General features: G+C 40.0%; 1 protein-coding gene across 1 annotated transcript in view; it reads right to left on the bottom strand.

Annotated features, from left to right (window-relative positions):
* ush2a (Usher syndrome 2A (autosomal recessive, mild)) overlaps positions 1-21095 on the bottom strand; it is a 181106-nt gene that overhangs the window by 119809 nt on the left and 40202 nt on the right. The window contains 16 exon segments of the mRNA XM_063880598.1: positions 155-261; positions 4392-4539; positions 4988-5163; positions 7088-7369; positions 8554-8701; positions 8849-8969; positions 9542-9770; positions 10052-10210; positions 10497-10660; positions 13461-13641; positions 14895-15032; positions 15209-15419; positions 15911-16194; positions 19298-19505; positions 19645-19775; positions 20364-20559. Of these exon segments, the coding sequence (XP_063736668.1) occupies positions 155-261; positions 4392-4539; positions 4988-5163; positions 7088-7369; positions 8554-8701; positions 8849-8969; positions 9542-9770; positions 10052-10210; positions 10497-10660; positions 13461-13641; positions 14895-15032; positions 15209-15419; positions 15911-16194; positions 19298-19505; positions 19645-19775; positions 20364-20559 (2883 nt within the window).

Raw genomic sequence — 21095 nt, 5'->3', positions numbered from 1 at the left:
TTCAGCCATTGGTAGAGATTCTTATGTAATCACCTACTGGAATTCTATGAAAATCACCAACTTGTAATTTTGTTCCACTGCAGCTAAATACAATACTTACAAATAACACATTTCAAGTGGTTGATACTGTATTCAAGAAAAATCTCTTACAGACCTGATACAGTGGGAGTGGTCCATTGAGCTGGGCTGGGGGGTCCCAGTCTATCTGAATGGTGGTATCATTGACTGGATGTAAGAGAGGTGGAGACAGTCCTGATGGAGCTGAGGAGACAAAAGGCAGATACGAAATTTGAGTAATAACTTAAACAAAAGTGTTTTGTTTGTTTCACATTTGTCTTAAATGTGAGCACATAGAAACACAATCCACCACTCCTAACTCAAAGGGCTTTTCATGTTGTGGATTTGATAATTGATAAAAATGATAGTTTGATCTTGATATTATTTTTCTTTCATTAGCAAAATGGGTCTTTAGCTCATTTATCTTGCACCTACTGCATGTCTAGACTGCACAGTCCAATTTTCATTTACCGTAGGGTCAATTTAATTTCCTTCTTTCACTTTAGATGTTAAATTAAATGTCCCTTTGAAACATACTGGGTGCTACTTGAGCCGCAGCTTCAACATACGTATCATAAATAAATCAACCGGAGACTGGCTGATATGGAGAGAGGAGATATATAAATGAAGGGAGAGAGAAACATAGCAGGTGATGGACTGGTGTAGAGATGGGAAAGATGTGTGTGCATTAAGTGTCATTCCACCGTTGTGCTTCTGTGTGAGTGTGTATTAGTAATGGTCTAAATGGTCTGTGGTAGGAGTAAATTAGCTCTCAGTGACACACATGCGGACCATCTTAGTGCGAGTTCTAATAGAGCTCTTAAAAGGGAAGTGGACAGCTTGTCTTAGGCGGCTCATCTTGGCACATCAAACCATAAATTACTGCCAATCGATAGCTTACCAGTCTATTGAAATTGAGCTATGGTGACATTTAGAACATTGACCGTGCCACACGCACACACATGCATTCACACGCACATTTTGGTAAAGTGGTGTAATTCTGTGATCAGAATCAGAACAAGGTGGTCAGTAGGTTATTCACTTAAAAGGAATTTGCCTTGGTGTTTTGTGCTTACCATAAACATATTGAGATGAAGCATTTCATGGCATTGAATGTCTTTCTGTAGCCGATCTTCATCTGAACCTAGTATTTTATGTATATAGGGCATACACAAGTCATTTATGGGCTTCCGATTGAAACCCACTAGCAAAATGAGAATGCTATGCTGGTTTTAAGTTTTGATCCAGCTGGGCTGACCTCAGTGAACTGGAATGACCCTGGGAGATGTCGGACTGTGATACTGCTTTGTTACTGAAGGTATCATAGCTCATTCACCCTAGTGGAGTAATTGTCACCACTTTTGGGCCGTTGTAAAGAACCCTTTTACACACAGATTTTAGCTAAAGTGGCAAAAATTAAAAAACTACATTTTCTTGTATTTCAAAGTATCTTTTAGGTTGAGATCAACAAAGTTACATTATTGGGGATACTTACGATAATTTGGAGAAATAGCGTCTTCAACAATCAGCCTTTTATCACCATATTTAAACAGAATTCAAAGGACGTGTGTGCATGTTTGTCCATGTGCATTGTGTCATACCAGACAGCTTTCCTTGTTGATCGATGAGATTCTAATGTGCTGTCCCCTATTCTTAGGGTGTCATGTTTTCATTTATTGCATCTGCTTGTTAATTCACTGAAATGTACTTAACACTATGACACATTCAGTTGACGAAAGCCACTCGCCTTATCATGCGTGTGCTCAAACGCACACATGTACAGCCACACGGAAGGTTAACAGTCCACCAGAAAGGTTAATTTTAGCTGCCGACATGGTAATGAAGCAGCTAAATCATGGGCCAGCTCCCAGGAGCAATTGTGCATGTGTGTGTGTTTTCTGTTTTTACAGCGACTGACATGTCTTAACAGGCTCTTAGCGTACAGTTACACCACGCACACAAGCACACCACTTATTGACATCGCGATCCCTTGCCATGCATATTTCTCCCCTCAAGAAGGGCCTCAGGCCAATTATGCGTAAATCAATAAAGTTCATGTTCTGTTGAGTGGTGTTACAGTGGGTGTGTGTATGTGTGTATGTCTCTCTGTGTGTATGTCTTGTAGAACAAGTCTTTATGGATGTAGGATACATAAAACATCACCATCAGCCCCTGATTAGCCACTCACTTTACGTCTTGATCGATAACTTTGTGGAAAGACACACACATTGAAACAATTGCAAATATGTCCACACACATGGAGCGGGAGCGCTTTCCTTGTGTCGTTACGTCTGTCTCTGTGTGCACGCTAATGCTCAGTCATGTGCTTTGGTGTAACTCCAGTGGTTTCGCAGATGCTGTCTGCTCACTTACAGCAGATGGTAGCTGGATCTAATGGCCCAGCCTTATGTGGGGTAGATTTATCAGTGCATCAGTACCACGCTCAAGTACACCCTGCCAGGAGTAGCACTTAATGTGAGGATCATTTCCTGTTTCATTCAGGAGATATCACAAGTTCATTTTAAGACCAAGTTTAACATTTTATATAAATCATGCAGAAGTGTTCAGTTTGTATGTAGTTCTTTTGTAAAAGTTTGCAAAACATAAAACAAGTTAGGGATGTAATTTGCCCAAAAACTTAAATCAAATCAAATATTGTATTTATAAATGATGCTATAGTTTGACACACTGATGGAGGAACAAACAGATGTAAGAACGCACATAAGTACATAAAACCTGCAGCCACAGCTCTGTCAGAATGAACCCATAAAGTATATCATTAAATATTTTCTGACAAAAAGTGATATAAGATGTGGAGCTGCGACAGAAGCTCAACACCCAAAGGAGAAGCGCATGCTATGCAAATTGTTTAGAGATAATAAAACAATATTTGCCAAACAGCATATGCCCTTATCATTTCTTATAGTTGAAACGAGGGACATCTTTGGTGTTGGATGAAACAAAATGGTGGGAACAGATGTGGCTGTTAAAAATACATTCAAGAAGTCAACTGGGTACAATAAGCCATATTGTATTGTACTGTATTACAGTCATGAGAAGTCTTTGGAATCACTTGAAATAAACATTGTCGCTGTGTCAACAGATGTAGCCATTAAAAATACATTTAAAAAGTCCACAGATTACAATATGAAGTATCATTCATAACAATAAACAAAAGGAAGGACTTTTTCAGAATTGTTAGAAATGAAAATATTCGCTATGTCAACAGATGTAGCTGTTAAGACGACGTTCAAAAGCTCAAATCCCTGAGCAAGTATTTATAGATGAAAGGTTTAGTTTTTTTTTCAAAACCACTCAGCGCATCCATTGTCTATTTACCAAAAGGGATACACAAAACAAAACAGAAAAGGACATAAAATGAGCAGCAAGAGTAGAGACCATGAGTGAACAGATGGAAACGAGTGTTGGGAGTCAGGTGTGTGTGTGTGTGTGTGTGTGTGTGTGTGTGTGTGTGTGTGTGTGTGTGTGTGTGTGTGTGTGTGTGTGTGTGTGTGTGTAATATGTATATTTCAGAGTGATTCATGTTGCAATGTGCTGTTTTGTGTTAAAGTGAAAGCACCAGGTAGAAATGGAAGTGAAGCATAGATTAAGAGGAAGCGTGTGACAGAGCAACAGACTGTCAGAGAGAAACTGACGGTTAAAGACATTGAATAAAAATGCTGTAACTGTGTGTGTGTGTGTGTGTGTGTGTGTGTGTGTGTGTGTGTGTGTGTGTGTGTGTGTGTGTGTGTGTGTGTGTGTGTGTGTGTGTGTGTGTCATCCTGCACTGATCAATTAGTACTCATCTCAGTCTCATAGATTTTTGCCTGAGTTATTAAACACAGCCAATTCATTACCATTCCATAATGGTTATAAATCTCAAAGAGAGAGACTGTATGTGTGTTTCTGTAACTCTGTGTGTGTTTTGATTCATGGCCAGCAGGATGTGTGTGCTACGCCACATTTTTCTCCTTGTAATTAACAGTAAATTGTTTTTACTGCTGCGTGCCATGAATATCCCCTCTGGTTAACATGACCATTGCTGTCTCCACTCAAGTACCCAATGACTGACTGTGTGCTTTTGGATACGTGTGTACATATGTCAGAGGCTTGTGTTGCAATATTTATAAAAAGAATAAGATCACAAATAATTCAATACTACACAAGGTGTGTTACTAAGCTGCAATTATCTATCTGCACAAACAATCAGCATCTTTTTTCCCCTGTTTTCAAACTTATCTTCAACAAATCTGATTACTGTTGCGAGGCCATTAGTTATTTCGTTTCCATTTGTCTGCATCCATGTGTGTTTGTGTGCATCTATTCTTGTTTACCTGCTGGTAGGGTACGTCCTGTGCTTGGCAGACTGGAAATGCAACCTGTCTTTGTGCAGACTGTAACTGTAAAGTTGTACACATGGTAAGGCTTCAGTCCGTTCACTACATAAACAGGTGGTGACGATGGGCCCACCCTGTGTAAGACCTGCAAAAGGGAGAGAAAAGTGAAAAAAAGTAGTGGGAAACAGGATTTATACACACTGATCTCAGTACTTAACTCTGTACACACACTTTGATGTGTTAACCGACCTGACAACCCATACATTACAGCTGCACTATTAATTGTGTAATAACTCTGACCATCAGACAACCATGAAAATTAAACACAATCTTGTAAAATACCAGTCATTTGATTTTAAGAGTGCCTGACAAATCGAATCATATTTCATTAAATTGTATGGCCAGTTAAAAGTGTTTGGGTCAATTACATATTTATTGATATTATGGTTCCAAAACTTTATTACTAACGCAGGTAGTAACATTTTCAGGAAAAGCATGATGAAACATCAGTTGTACTGGTTTTGGCACTTCTTTCTAAACTGATAGTTGTCCTGCTCATATTGTGAAAGGGAAAATGTGTGTCTGCCTCTTACCTTACTAATAACTGGAGGAGCGTAGGGATTGTTGGTCTGTTCTGTGAGTAAGTTGACCCGATATTCAGTGACCTGTCCGCGGGCGATGACCCCTTGACCTTCAGCAGAGCTCCAAACCACTTTCAGGCTGGTGGAGGACAAGGCCGACACTTCCGGAGGAGCAATCAACTCTGGGACTGGAAAACAACAAGTGTATAAAAAGTCAACACAACATATCTAGCCATTTATTAATGATAAACTGTAAATCTCATTTTATCTCCTCAACCAATCACTTACAAATAATCACTGCATATTGTGAATGACAAATAATTTCAGCTGTTACTACTCTCTCACTGAAGATGATTCAATAGGGAAAATGCCGCTAGCATTTGAGATGATGTCCCTGTCTATTTGAATATTGAATGGTCAAACATGACAATGCAAAAATGCTATCTTTACTTGAATTAAATTAGAATACGAGGAGAAATAGAGGACTAGACCCACTTCCTCATTAGTGATCTACCCATTTATTTATGAGTATACCCATTCCCCAACGGACAACTAGACCAATTGATATGATTCAAATTCATTTATATTTAGAGTCTAAAAGAAGAGGCATTTTCTTTTAGATTATGAGTGCCTGAGACTAAAACTTAGACTTAGATTAAAAAAGGCCATTAAACAATTGTCTTTCTTTCTTGCTGTCTGATACATTTTTTCTTTGTATACCACCTACTACTACAACTAAAATGAACCTATTAAAGTGAGCTAAATACAAATAAAATACTAATTTATACACAGAGACATAAATAGGAAATTGAGTCTTCTTGGATATTATGTGGATTTAATGGATTTAAGTATTTCATAATTCTACGGTTGTGATAGCCACCATTACAAGACAGATTAGAGGGAAGGATTCTTTTATTCCTCTGTTGATGGCATCTAGCTGTGAAATATGCTGTGAAATGTGATTCATGGCAGACACAACCACAGTCACATTCTTTCTCCCCAACGCAGCGCACGTACGTGCACAAACACTACCACACACTCCACATTTAAAATGGTGTTATCATATGCTTGTTATCCAGACACATAGCTTGGAGTGATGTTGGAGGCAATCGTTTAGTCCTAATGAGCCATATCATCTATTTGAAATTCAAATACCTTAATGAGTTTCCCCTCCCCCACAAGCAGTTTTTATTTCCTCACTCCCTCCTCTCTCTACATTCCTTTTGACAAATCCCTGTTTTTTTTATTTAAAATAATTAATCTTTTATTACATCCATCAGCACAGATTTTGACCAAGACACCATTTGATCACATTACTCAGAGCGCTGATTTCTCTCATCATTTTAATATTGTTTGCCCTTTATTGGCGCTGTATTTTCTGCTTGATGAAAGGTCAACACCACAGAATTGATAAATCAGTTTATAGAAAATGCTATATTCTAAGCAAAGCAGTCAAATGTAATTATCCTGCTACCTTCTTACAGGTTTACTCTCTGGCCTGCATACCTGCTGCTGAGCAAAACTCTGTGCCATGGTTCAACCATTTCAACATCAAAGTAACTGTTCTCCCATCAAGCATCACTCTGGGGACATCGACGAAATACAAGTGGAAATATCTTAATCGTCCTTCTTTTCAATTTGCAATAATACATTTGGTGTTGTTATTATACTGTTTTATTTATGTAAACATCAACATAACAGGGGATTCCAAATATTTGGATGGTGATGTAAAAACATGACATTTCAAGAGAGACCTTGGGAGTAGGAATGACTAATGTAGTACAGGATTTTTATGGAGCCATCATCTAATGGCCATGGAAGAAATTCAAGTAACAGAAAAATGATAAACAATGCTTGTTGACAATTGGCAAATAGTCTTAACTTAAAAAGCTCAAAGCAAAAAATATATTTGTTAGGTACAGGCCCCCTTAGTGATGACTATGACGTGATCTGACTTTGACTGATGTTTAATCCTTGATGGTAAAGGACAAATTAAAAATATCAATCTACATAGTTTAAATTGATTTAGCTTGGCCCTTAAATAGAGCCCATGAGTGAATAACCAAAAGTCTATGTAAGCTCAGTTTAACCATAATCATGATCTATACTAACCTCCCTCCATTGTGCGTGCTGTGGTCCAACCTGATGTGACACTTCCTGCCATATTGATGCTCACGAGTCTCATCTGATAGGTGGAAAACGCCACCAGATCGTCTACAGTGGTGCTGCTTTCAGGGGGGGGGACTGTGCTCGTATTGGTTAGATGTGCCTCTGGAGAAACGCTCAGATCCAGCCATCCAGCGCTGACAAATACTCTCTTCTCATCAGCCGGACCTGAAAAGTTCTGTGTTTCCACCGGTCCACGTAGAAATACCTCATACCTTGTGATTACACCTGTAGAGAAATAAAAGTCCTAGAAATTATCATATGCAAAAATCAAAAGCATAATTCGAAACTATATCTAAGTTCTGTAGATTGCTATAATAAACCATGTTTTCGTTAATACGAGCAGCAGGGCTAAGTCAGGGAACAAACGCACTATCATTTAAGTTGAATCCGGTTGAGTGTTGAACTGATGACAGGGAAAATAAAGAAAGTAGACACACAGAAACCCATCCAACGAGGCTTTGTCTGACACTTTGAGGCAAAAATATTAACATAGAGTGAAAAAAAGAGAGACAAACAGAGAGAGAAGTCTCAGGTTGCAGGGCTTTGTATGACACTGAGCCTTAGAGCCATTACAAAGCTCTCTGGATTTACTAAAGTCAGTCCCAGTTCAGTGAGTATTTCTGTGTGTGTGTGTGTGTGTGTGTGTGTGTGTGTGTGTGTGTGTGTGTGTGTGTGTGTAACAGATGTTGTATTGTGTCTGTAATGGAGACGGCCCAACAGCATAGTCAGGTTTACTGTAACACATGTTGTGATGGATGTGTTGATGGACAGATGTTAAAAAGAGCATCAGAGGACACAAAATAATCGTAATGTTCTCTCAAATAGCCCCAAAAATGTACATAGATGAACAACTTTGCTAAAATGATTGATCCCGTTAAATACTTCATCCTCCTACTTCCTCCCTCCCCACACTTACCCAAACTGTCAGTGTAGGATGATTTAATAGAATTTAATTATCTATTTAGCGTTGAGAAAAATAAACTGAATTGATTTAAACTTTAGAACCGGGATTGCCTAATGTAACCTCACACACAGCTATTGGCTTTGTGTTACATTTTATTACAAATACATGTTAACGAAACCCCCTAATGCATATTAAGAGGGACATCAATTTATTTATTTTGAATTGTACCAGGCTGCTTGAGAAAATACTGACCCTCCTTCTCATGTGATTGACACACGCCCAAAAGCCTTGCTGGAAGGAAAGTGTTTTATGTAAGTTAAAAATGTGTGTTGTGTCTGTGATTACCCTACTTCTATTATACATTTATGCATGGACATTAACGTATATATTTGTTTGTAATTCTAACATATTTCTAGTGAATATGTATCCATGTGTGATTTTTGACAGTTTCTGTTTGTGCATGTTTTTCTCTAGATCTACATCTTTAGGAAATGTAGGGTCCTACCATTTGGCTGACTGGGAGGGTCCCAGGAAGCATTTAGTGTATGAGGTCCTGTAGCAGTGACTCTGGGTGGTGGTTGGTTTTGTGGGGGGGCCGAGGCCGTCAGAACAGACAGTTGTGGGGTAGATGTGCACCCCCCAGAAGAGCATGCCTGCAAACAAGGTTAGCATGTGGTCATTTTCATTTTGTAGGCTGCACTTCCTGAACATGTGCATTGGTTGTGGCCCAGGCATACCTGCCTATATTTTGCAGTGAGATACAAAGACTTTTAGGAGTAGCAGATGTTTGCCCCACGTACCTCCAGTGTAACTGTGTATTGGGTGAAAGGATTTAGGCCGCTTGCCACAGCCTCTGTTGATAAGCCAGTGTAGTGAATGACAGGCTCTGCTCCACCAAACTCCCTGGAGGATAACACAAACCTGTGGAAGACAAACATTTGTTTCACTCATATTTCCATCTCTCCACATCAATCCATTTTGTGTTTCAGTTAGAATATAGTGCTGGGATGTTACAGGGGCCTATAGGCTCAAAATGAATAGAACAATGTAAACAACAACATCCCTGTTTCAAATAGTATGAAGCAGCCTCTGCCCCTCTGTCCATTTTTCCTGTCTGGCTTTTAACAATATATTACAAGCCAAAATGCCCCAACAAATTCAATCAAACTAAAGCTTTCTCCTCAATTTCATTTCGCTGACCGTCATTTAACTATCACTCTTTAAATGATTATCAATTATTAATATTATGTCACAAAGTGCATATCCAAAAGGGACTTCAATAGGTCACTTATCATAGTTTTCTCCAAGTTCAGTCATAACTCAGTTCATGTACCCTCTGGCTGTACTAGTATGCTATAAGAATGATAAATTACATTGATGATTACAATGTTTTCAGAAAGTCAGTTTCAATCAGAAGCAAAACATAGACTAGTCACTATAGACTATGCAACTGAAAAATCATTCTCATCTTTGAAGATCATCAAGTTACTTACATCTCCACTGGGCCTGTATCATTCCTTGGTGTGCTCCAGTTAAAGCTAGCGGTGGTGGGACCGGCTCGTCCCACAAGGTTTAAATGGAGCTGTTCTGCTTCGGGGGGTGCACCTAAAGTTTGGTATGATGTCGCTGCACTTATTGCGGCACCGACCACATTAGCTGTTATTACCCAGTAAGAATAGTTGTTGAAAGGAAACAAACCAGTGTCTTCAAATGATTCAGGGCCTGAAACAAAAGGGGGCAGGAAAAAGTAGGGCAAAGTGGGGAATTAATTTATAAAACAATGATTGCTTCATGTGAATTTCAAATTGTAAAAGGTTTAAATATTTTTAAAACATTTAGTGGTAATTATAATAATAAATGTATTTCTAAAGCTCTTTTCAAAACAGATGTACAGTAGTATTTCACAAGACAAATAATGCAAATACGTAAAGCAAATACAAAAATATATAAAAAGGTACAAGGATAAGGTAGCTGTTAAACAGACCATCAGAAAAAACACTCACTGAAAGGATAGTGACTCTGGATGCTATGCACAGACTGTCCACCCCTGATGAGTGTGTAGTTGAGTCTGTTGGAGTTTGGGGAGTCAGGTGGGTGCCAAGAGAGACGGATGGAAGAATAACTGAGAGCGAAACCCACTGGTGCCGGCTGCTGTAAAGGTTCTGCACAGACAAAAGAGTGAAAGAAAGAAACAGTGAGAGGCAAGGACACACAAAAACAATGTGAGTGTAACAAGAAAAATAATGTTCTATGTTGTGAATGTGATTATAGTGTCAGCAATAAGTTCCCAAAAATCTAATTACATAGGATTAGTAACATGATTTTACATCTGATTCAAAAGTACACTTAATTTGAGTCATTTAGCTTAGCGCTTGATACAGCTAGCCTTCAAGTCAGTTTGGGTGGATTTCTGCTTTTGTGTATACAGTATGTGTGTGTTAAACAGACCTTTACTGCAGCCGAAGTGGTTGTCAGGGTCGAAATGACTCGCTCCGGGTTGACATTTATTACACTTGTCTCCAGTTACCAGCAGCTTACAACCACACATCCCAGAGTCTGGATGACATGAACCATTGACACTGCCCGCCTGATCGCATGCACAAGGCTCGCATCTGGTCGAGCAGAGGAACAAAAGAAAACATTTTCAGGACACATTTCAGTTCTTCAACTTCCACGTCTAACTGGAAAAAAACAACATCAGCACACTTAACAAAATCTACCAGAGCTACATTTATGTACATATAATGCAGAAGTGTAGAGAAAAAGAGAAAGAAAATGCACTTTTGAAATGTGTTTGCATTAATGTGCAAATGTTCAAAGCTAACTGGTGACTGGGTATGTGTGTCTGGAAGGTGTTGGGTTTTCACCTTAGCACTGTGAGGAAGACCCCTCACTATCGCCTATCCCATCCACAATCATCCCATAGCTGTGAAACTAACTTCACAGAAAATGCATTTCCCCTCAGAGATGATAAAATCTGTATGTGTCTGAATGTGTGTGTGTGTGTGTGTGTGTGTGTGTGTGTGTGTGTGTGTGTGTGTGTGTGTGTGGGTGTGTGTGTGGGTGTGTGGGTGCATGTGTGCATGTGTGTGTGGGTGTGTGTGTGTGTGTCACCGGTATAGTGTTACCCTCACTGGGGCAGGGCAGCGGGTGATTATCCGGCCAGCCACCTCACACCTTTACACACAGTCATGCATGCACATGCAAACACACACACACACACACACACACACACACACACACACACACACACACACACACACACACACACACACACACACACACACACACACACACACACACACACACACACACACACACACACACACACACACACACACACACACACACACACACAGTCATATGTACTTGTTGGAAGATGTTTGGCTCCCACTCACATACAGAGTAGCTCTATACAGTATAAAGTACACCCTGTTACTGACACAGTCACACACACACAGAGTGTTTTTCTTTAGCACACACACACACACACACACACACACACACACACACACACACACACACACACACACCTTCTTTATTGCTGTGTGAAAAGCCACAGCCTCTTAACGAGCTGCAAATTTGTCCTGTCAACTAGTGCTCAAATGCACACACAGACACATGCTCAAAAACACACGGTTACAAACACACACATATGCCATATTGACTCGACCTTCACTCCATTCCCAAGGAGAAAGAAAACACCAACATCACACCCATTCTCTCCTTTTTCATCAGCCTCCAAGTACTCTATGTGTATGAACGGGAGAGAAGCTAATTTGTGTGTATTTAGTGAGATAAAGCATCTGAATAGAAACAAGCCTTTAACAGTGACATGCAGGAACTGTGTGTAGCCACAATTATATTTTGTTTATTTATAACTTAATTATTTATTTATTAAGTTACTGTCAAAGATATTGTGGTTAAAACAACTTACAATGCATGTACATGTAGTAGTATTGGATTATTACATATGTAATCCCTCGTAATAAAATGATGTGTGTAAGTGAATGTGTGTATGTGCCAATATCTAATCCCTGCAGACAGAATTACCATCATATTTCCCCGTGATGAAGTTAACAGCGGTCAGCATTTTATGACCCGGTTGTCCATGGAGACACAGAGACACAGTGCTACAACCAGCCAACTGCTCACACACGTGTGTGTGTGTGTGTGTGTGTGTGTGTGTGTGTTTGTGTTTGTTAATTCATTTGAGCAAAGCCTATTGATTGAAGAGGAAGGATGAATTACTTGATGATATTTAGATGAAGAAATCCTTATTATGGAGCGACCATGGGCACAAGTGAAGCATTCAGCACTAATAACCTACCACTTTATTTGTAATTTTTCCAGCACAATAAAATAATAAAAGACAGTAAGGCTTTGATCACACCAAGACAGCTGCTTAAAAATGGCAAAACACGTGGACTGTGGGCTGTGATGCTACTGGGCTATCAGAGTTAGGGTTGGGGGGTTGTTCAGTTTGCTAATTAGTATAAATAATGGGGTGCCCTTGAATTATATAGTTAACTGTAATTAAATACAGCTAATTTCAACCTCTCGTCTGCATTTGCCATCGCGACTGGTCCTTCCATATCTTAAGGCATCAAAACAGGAAGGAAGAGATGGAGCAGTAAAGCCTTCTTCTTGCTAAGTGTGAAGATGACAAAAGTGTCAGGCTCTGTGTTTGGCTTTGAAACGTTGAGATTGTTTAACTTTAATTTGTGTTTCAAACCAGGAGAAAAACACTCAAGAAATTCTCAATGTAGCAAGGATATTTTGTTGCCAGTAATGGTGTGGGCCTAAGGACATCCCCAATCCATGTTTTATTTATTCCGCTCTTTCCCTCCCATATCTCTTTGTTAAAAGTAAACTCTTTATCAAAGTTGTTTTTTCTCCCTCCCTCCATCAATCCACCCCTCTCAGCTGTGAGGGGACCTCAGCCACAGCCTGAACACAGGGGAATACAGCTATCAGGCAAGGTCAGCTCACACACACGGAAAAGAAACACACACTTGCACAGTGGACCAGTAGTCAAACAGTTTGTGGATTATCTGTCTTTGCCAGCCTGTTGAGAGGAATGTATGTCTGTGTGCGCACCAGTACTGCCAGGGTGTAACAGTTACATTTGTGTATGTGTGTTTTAAGTTGTGTGTGTGGCGCCGTGTGTGAAATAGCCTGCAGGTAGAGACATGAGCGGTAAAGGTCAAAGCAGCTCTTAACTCATGTAAGTCATATGTCTGCCAACTAATCTGTAAACTGTCCTTACAGAGTCTGCACCCGCTGCTGTGTGTGCTCAAAGGTGGAGCCGGGCGTGTGTTTGTGTATGCGAGGGTGGTGCAATTGATTTACAGTCTGTGCAACCTGCATATATGGTATTCATCCGTGTGTGATTGCCATGGTGTGAGTTACCTTCCCAGGCCAGGGTTGAATCCAAAGAACATCTCACGACACTGGTCACAGCGCCGCCCTCCCACTGAAGGATGGACACACACACACTGTCCTGTCTGGCTCCCACAACCACGCTGCGCTGCTCCCATAGGATGGCAGTCACACTCCGCACACACACTCTGATCTGGAGAGAGGTAAAAGCCTGGAGCAAAAAAAAAAGACACCAGATTAAAATACAGAAACATTTTGAATTTGATTATTCTGCCATTTCCTAATCCTACCAACAATCACATATTTGTTGCCTAGCTCCTTCCTTTCTTTCTTTCCTAACACCTTAATCGTTTCCACACATCTTTAATATCAAATTCCCATTTACAAGTTGTGTCGTAGGCTACATCCACAATTATTCACTTTATGTTTAACAATTAGGGTTTTCTATATATTTGGTATACTATTCTCCAGTGAAAATAAACCCAATTTTATGTATAGAGCTTAAAGTATAACATTTGCAGTTTAGAAATGATAAACAAACATCCTATAAAATGCATATATTAATATTGTCTAATTTGTTAGTATTTTCTCAAGCAGCCTGGTACAATTCAAAATAAATAAATTGATGTCCCTCTTAATATGCATTAGGGGGTTTTGTTAACATTTATTTGTAATAAAATGTAACACAAAGCCAATAGCTGTGTGTGAGGTTACATTAGGCAATCCAGGTTCTAAAGTTTAAATCAATTCAGTTTATTTTTCTCAACGCTAAATAGATAATTAAATTCTATTAAATCATCCTACACTGACAGTTTGGGTAAGTGTGGGGAGGGAGGCAGTAGGAGGATGAAGTATTTAACGGGATCAATCATTTTAGCAAAGTTGTTCATCTATGTACATTTTTGGGGCTATTTGAGAGAACATTACGATTATTTTGTGTCCTCTGATGCTCTTTTTAACATCTGTCCATCAACACATCCATCACAACATGTGTTACAGTAAACCTGACTATGCTGTTGGGCCGTCTCCATTACAGACACAATACAACATCTGTTTCACACACACACACACACACACACACACACACACACACACACACACACACACACACACACACACACACACACACACACACACACACACACACACACACACACACACACACACACACACACACACACACACACACACACACACACACTTATGAGGTAATGCACACACAACAATCAAAGTGAGAAGAAGCAATTTCCCCCCTCTATGGTGCTGTTGTTAAGACCTGGCGCAAACAGGAAAATCACAGAGTGGAGATCTGGCAGAGGGCACATGCCAACACACACACAAACCAGCAGCAGCACACAAAGAAACACACACTAAAAGTTTGGAGGTAGCAACCACTGTTCTTCACCTTTTCCCTAATTTTTTTTGGGTTGGGAAATGTATCCACTTTATTGTATAAACACTCACCAGGTCGGCAGCTACTGCAGTCCTTTCCATAGCGTGTTGGGACACAAACACACTGCCCTGTGGTGCTGTCACAGACTGACCCCGACACTATCCCTCTGAGGTCACAGACACATGGTACACAGCCCTGGGACAACACGTCTGATAGGAAACAAAATTAACGAAGAATAGATTTGGACTTTTCCATGACGTTAAAACATGCATTTCATTTCAAATACAGTAGCTACGGTGTATCTTATTTGATTATAAGTGTCAAACTATAAAGAGTATGACATCTGTTATAGTTTCTATCCTTCTCTTACATTGGAGGTGTACACTTCTGTTGTAGTAGTTGTGGGCACAGTTGGTACACCTTGCTCCCTCCACCCCTTCTCGGCACGGGCATTGTCCGGTCCACATATCACATACACCCTCCGGCACGGTGCCATGGATGTCACATGCACACGGCAGACAGCCCAGGGAGTTTCGCTGCTCCAATGTATGGTAACCGTGATGACAAACTTCACAGCGCCGGCCTTCGACATGATCCTAAAAAAGGAAGGAAAAGCAGAGAAAGGGGGATGAGAAAAAGTGAACTCAAAAGCAAACTAAATAAGTATTGTCAATAAGGTATTGAACAGGTCTGTTTTTATCACAACTTGTCTCAACCTGTGGGCACTTGGATTGTATATTTGTCATGTTTTTTTCTGATCAGATGCCCATGATGAATGGATTTACAAATTCAGGCAGCTTTGTGGATCAAACATGGTGGTCGATAATTCAGGTGGTAAAGAATCAATTCAAAAAGTGTGGTAGAAAACAAAATCCCACAAAATAAATTATCCAGAGGGCCTTCTATCATTTGACATGGATATATCAGGAGTGTTTCTACTCTCTACTCTTCATCTGCACAATTAAAAAAAAGACTCCCAACAAAATAAAATTGAGACCCTTTATCTGAGCCTATCCTGACCCTTGTATGTAGAGCATAATGTGATATAATACAATAATGAGAATGTATTCTGTACTTGTTAACTTGCCTTACACACACACTGTCCTGTGTGAAGATCACAGTCCGTCCCAGGTACTGTCCCTTCTTGTGAGCAGTTGCAGGGGGCACAGGATCCCTCCAGTCGTAAACCATATGAACCCCTGCCACAAGAATCACAGTGCTGCCCCCCCACCCCAGGCTTACACTCACACTGTCCCCCCTCAGGCTCACAGTACGGGCTGAAAGAGCCCAGGGGGTCACAGTCACATGGGACACAGCCGTCTGGGTGGGACAGGTTCCAATAACCAAACTCACAGCGGTCACAGGAAAGACCTGCGAAAGAAAAAGAGAAAAAGAGAAGGGGTGGGGGGGGCATTTACAAAAATGTTGAGGAGAGTACAGAGTGATATTTTTAGAAAACCAGAAAGGAAATAGAAATAAAGTGAATTAATGTTTTTTGGTTTGTTTGTTTGTTAGCCAACTAGTGCTTAGCCTCACTCCGATTGCTGGTTTGTGTTTGTGTGTGTGTGTGTGTGTGTGTGTGTGTGTGTGTGTGTGTGTGTGTGTGTGTGTGTGTGTGTGTGTGTGAGAGGGAGAGAGAAATGGTGTGCGAGTGTATAAAACTGCCATCATTAGGGCCAGGCCCTCTACATATGATGGATCACTCACCTAAGGCCAAACACTTAATTTCACTGAGCGGGAAAATAAATAAATTAAGCAACTACAAGAAAAGGATGGAGGGAGAAAAAAAGACGAGATGGGGAGACGAAAAGATGGATAGAGGAACATAAAAATAAAAATGAATTGCCATCTGGTGTCCAAACTAAAAAAGGTGATTCTGTTGGATGTATAGTACTGAAAGAAGAACAATCTACTACTAATTATTCATTATTAACAGTTTCCACAATATTTTGTTTCGTAAATGTTTTAAAAAACAATCAAAAATTCTGCTTTTTATTAAAGAGTGAAACTTTAAAGCATTGTTTACTTCACGCACATTAACGCCTATAAACATTTGTAATGTCAGAAGCAGCTTAGCAGTAACGAATGTGAAATGACCCGACAACAGTTTCACTTCAGTTGCTCCTCTTTATGAATTCATTTATTTATCTTTAATTCAGGTCTGTCAGCTTAGCATTTTATTAATTGTGACATTGAGGCAAATTATTTTTCTAATTATTTTTGTTCTGTTTATAAGTATTGAATAATTACCAACACTAAAACTGATCACTCTGCGGGAAGTTTTATGGCTACAGCAGCAGTGCCCGGCTATAAGGCCAGTTAAACTATGATATGCAGTGTGAGCGAGCAGGGCTTATTTGAATATGCCATACGTATTCCATGACAGGCAATCTGTCCCTAAATGGATGCCTGGGGGCAGTGCAGTCACCACAGCCGTTTATGAGGGAGTGTGTGTTCGTATGTGCGTGGGTGAAAATGTGTGTGCGATCATACATTTATGACAGACTATCTGCACATCTGTGTAAGTGCACGTGTGTGTGTTAGTGTGTGTCCTACTCAGTGTGCGGCAGACACTTGGCATTTCCCCTGGTCTGCCCACTTTAATGATTTTACAGATATGAATGTATTTCTCTCCATAGATCATATTTCATAATAGAGCAGGGTGTGTGTTGAGGTATGTTGAGTGTACTCATATGCAGAATGACTGAATGATGCTTTTTCAACCTGAACAATTCCGTAATATATATATTTTTAAATGTTTTCCCCCAATCAAAGTTTATTAAGAATCACAAACCCACTAGTAGTTATATTTTACACAGTAAGGAGAACAAGTTGGCATTTGCGAATCCTATTTTTGCCACTACTCTGGTGATATCAATTACACAGTCCTACAAACACAATGGAAAAAACTGAGAAGAGAGAGAGAAGAAATCAGAGACAATAAAAGGAAGGAAAGGTGAGAACATTAGAGAACAGAATTTGTTAGAACATACTAGATCAGGACAGAAAGGAGGTAATTTTTTGTTTAGGCATGCGTGTTCTCCCGCGTGCATGTGAGTGTGTGTTTTCGGGACATGGCCCAGCCCTTTTATCAGTAGCCAGCTGGTTAACAGGCTCATGCATCACCATTTCAAACACTATTATGAACACACTGCACTCTGGCACCTTGTTATGAATGTGCATGTGTGTCTGCATGTGTGTATCTGTGTGCACACATTTCAATTCCCTCCTTCTGAAGCATGCCTGCCATTGCTCTACTCAAAGTATCAGCTTGGCGGTAATAAATTGCCATAATCAAATCTCATTTCGGAAAAATACCTACGGGAGCAACCAGACAAACAAGGACGTAAAAAAACGGAAAGCGGGTCTTGCAAGAAGGAGTGAGAAAAATACAAGGGGCTGCAGCAGTTTGTTTTAATCAACTTGGCATTGAATTAGAGAATTAAATACCAGCTTAGTCCTTGATGGCGTGTATCTGCACACACACACACACACACACACACACACACACACACACACACACACACACACACACACACACACACACACACACACACACACACACACACACACACACACACACACACACACACACACACACACACACACACGTACAATCTTACAAAACAAACATTAGTCTAAGACAAAAGTAGATGAACACACGGTCACATCCTGGCACTTTCTCTTTTACATACACATTAACATAAAAAAAGACACACATTAACAAGTTCACATACACATTCCCGCACACACACGCACAACCGTGGGCCCTTGATAGCGAGGCTTAGCAATAACCATGATGCGTTGCGTTGAGCGTTGGCCGGTTTTGCATTTCATACGAGCCTGCTCTTCAAAGACACACAGGGGAGAGAGTGAAACCATTTATCACAAAGAGAAGCACAACGACTGGAAGCACCCCCAGCAGAAAAGCCTGTTTATTTTGGCTGGCAAAATACTTTGGGTGTGTGTGTGTGTGTGTGTGTGTGTGTGTGTGTGTGTGTGTGTGTGTGTGTGTGTGTGTGTGTGTGTGTGTGTGTGTGTGTGTGTGTGTGTGTGTGTGTACAAGTGCCTGATTCGGTTTGTGCACCGAGTACTGTATATCTCCTTTTTTGTGCACCCCAATGAGCAGCTGTGCCTTTGTATTAATTAAAACACCATTACTGGACAATTTGAAAGAGTAACTGAATGAATGAAAAGCACATTCTAAGGCCTAAAGATATTGTTGATATTGCCCTTAAGAATTTCATCAATACTCTATCTTAATTAAACCCCTACTCAAAATGAGCTTGCCATGCTGGTATAGGTGGAATTTAGGAATTCCATGCTTGGTACACTGTCCTCAAAAGGTGTCTTGATAGCAGAAAGACAGTTGCAGCTCTGACACACAGAAGCGGTGGCAACCTACCATCAAAAATGTTGTTTGGATAAAACTAATTTCTTTCAGAATTCACGTTTTATCTGAATGCCTGTTTACCTGTGACATGGAGTTTACACCGGCAGAGTCCTGTGTCCTGGTTGCAACTATGATCTCCTTCTGTTGCGTTGTTGATGATGCCAAGGTCACTGCAGTTACAGCGGGTGCAGCCGTTTGGATTTGAGGCAGTAAGACCGTACCATCCAGGTAAACAGTCTGTACACCGACGACCTGTAACTGCGACCTTACACTGACACTGACCTCCTGCCTGCAGGTCAGAAATAAAAAAGAGAAGGGTGACATCCAAAAACACAGAGATTTTCAACCGGCCTGAAAACTTTGAAATAACAAAATGAAAATTGAGGACCCACTGGTCACCACCAATTTGCTGTCTGTGTTGGGTGTACCTCGGAGCACTCCTTGCTGCTGTTGACGGATCCAGCAGTGTTACAGTTGCAAGGTTGACACAAATCCACTGAAGTGGGATCAGAGTCCTCCAGCCGGAAAAATCCCCTTCTACATAGCTCACAGTTTTTACCTGAGACAGAAAGAGAGCAAGATGTATTGCAAAAAATTCAAATGGACAGGTACAATTCACACAGGGAACAAAGTAGATGTTCATTTCAAAGTCCAAACTTTTTTCTCTCATTAGGAGAGTCATCGTAAAAAGGTGAGTGACAAACACATGTGCTAATAAGCAGCATACTGCCATCGATTTCAAATTAGTTATATAATAGATAAAACACCACAACCTACTAATTTCATCTATTTCTGCTGAGAAGGCCTTAAACAGTAAGGAATAAGGTGTCCATTTACAGTATATATAATTATTGAAACAATATGTAATTCTGAGTTGTGTTAAATAATATTTGTCTAAATCTTTTTTGACAAAAATACCACACTGACTTATATTCACTGCTACAGTTGTTTCCTTTTCACTTTACATGGCTGACTAAATGTACAGAAGTAGAAGAACCTTGAAATAATACGAAAGTGAATTGTGAAGGCTTATAACACATGGTCTTTAATTGTTTCAAAGTTCTTTAACTTCAATGTTGATAAAGAGAAATGAGACATTTTACAAAATAAACTTTGAAAAGATAATTATATAACTTGTTTCACTAACCTGTGGTGTTGTGCATGCAGTTGTCACAGACCCCTCCCCCTCCTCGATAGTACTCATCAGGCTGTTCATCGACTCCTTCACCGTAATGACAGGAGAGGGCGTGGCCGTGACACTGACAAGGCCGGCAGTTCATAGGCTGGAGCTGATCACCTGACCTGAATGGCTTGTCATTGTAGAGAGGCGCACAGCGTTGGCACTGTTAAAATAAAAGCCACATACCGTCTATAAGTACAGACATATATTTATTTATGTGTTAGGTGTTAGCTAACATATTTCTGGCATCTATCAGCTTACATACTGTTGGCTATAAAAATAATTTCTAAGGTAATCAGACCTTTGTTTTAACCCTAATGAATGCAATGCAGTGTGCACAGATATATGAAATACATTTTAGTAAATTACAGTCTTGGTGTTTAGAGATTAGGAATGTTCAGAAGCATTCATTTTAAGCAAAGACATTTAGAAAATGTTATAAAATGTAAGATGGTCCCATGACAAGTAAAGCGCTTGCTTCAATGGAACAAAGACAGATAATAAGACAAAAAGAAGTGTGAAAGGGAAACACAGAATGAGGCAGAGGGGAGAATGTAAAGACGGAAAGAAATCAGTGGCCCGTGTAAATCTAAATCTAAAGAGAGAGAATAATGATACCCATAACTGAATAAAACAAGGAGGCATTTATTCTTTGCTATATAATAAAGAGCCAGTACATTTAGACACACACATGCACCA

The sequence above is a fragment of the Eleginops maclovinus genome, chromosome 4 (genome assembly GCF_036324505.1).
Source record: "Eleginops maclovinus isolate JMC-PN-2008 ecotype Puerto Natales chromosome 4, JC_Emac_rtc_rv5, whole genome shotgun sequence".
Lineage (NCBI taxonomy): Eukaryota > Metazoa > Chordata > Actinopteri > Perciformes > Eleginopidae > Eleginops > Eleginops maclovinus.
The sequence above is the reverse complement of the archived record's forward strand: the minus strand, read 5'-3'. Positions and strand labels throughout refer to the sequence as shown.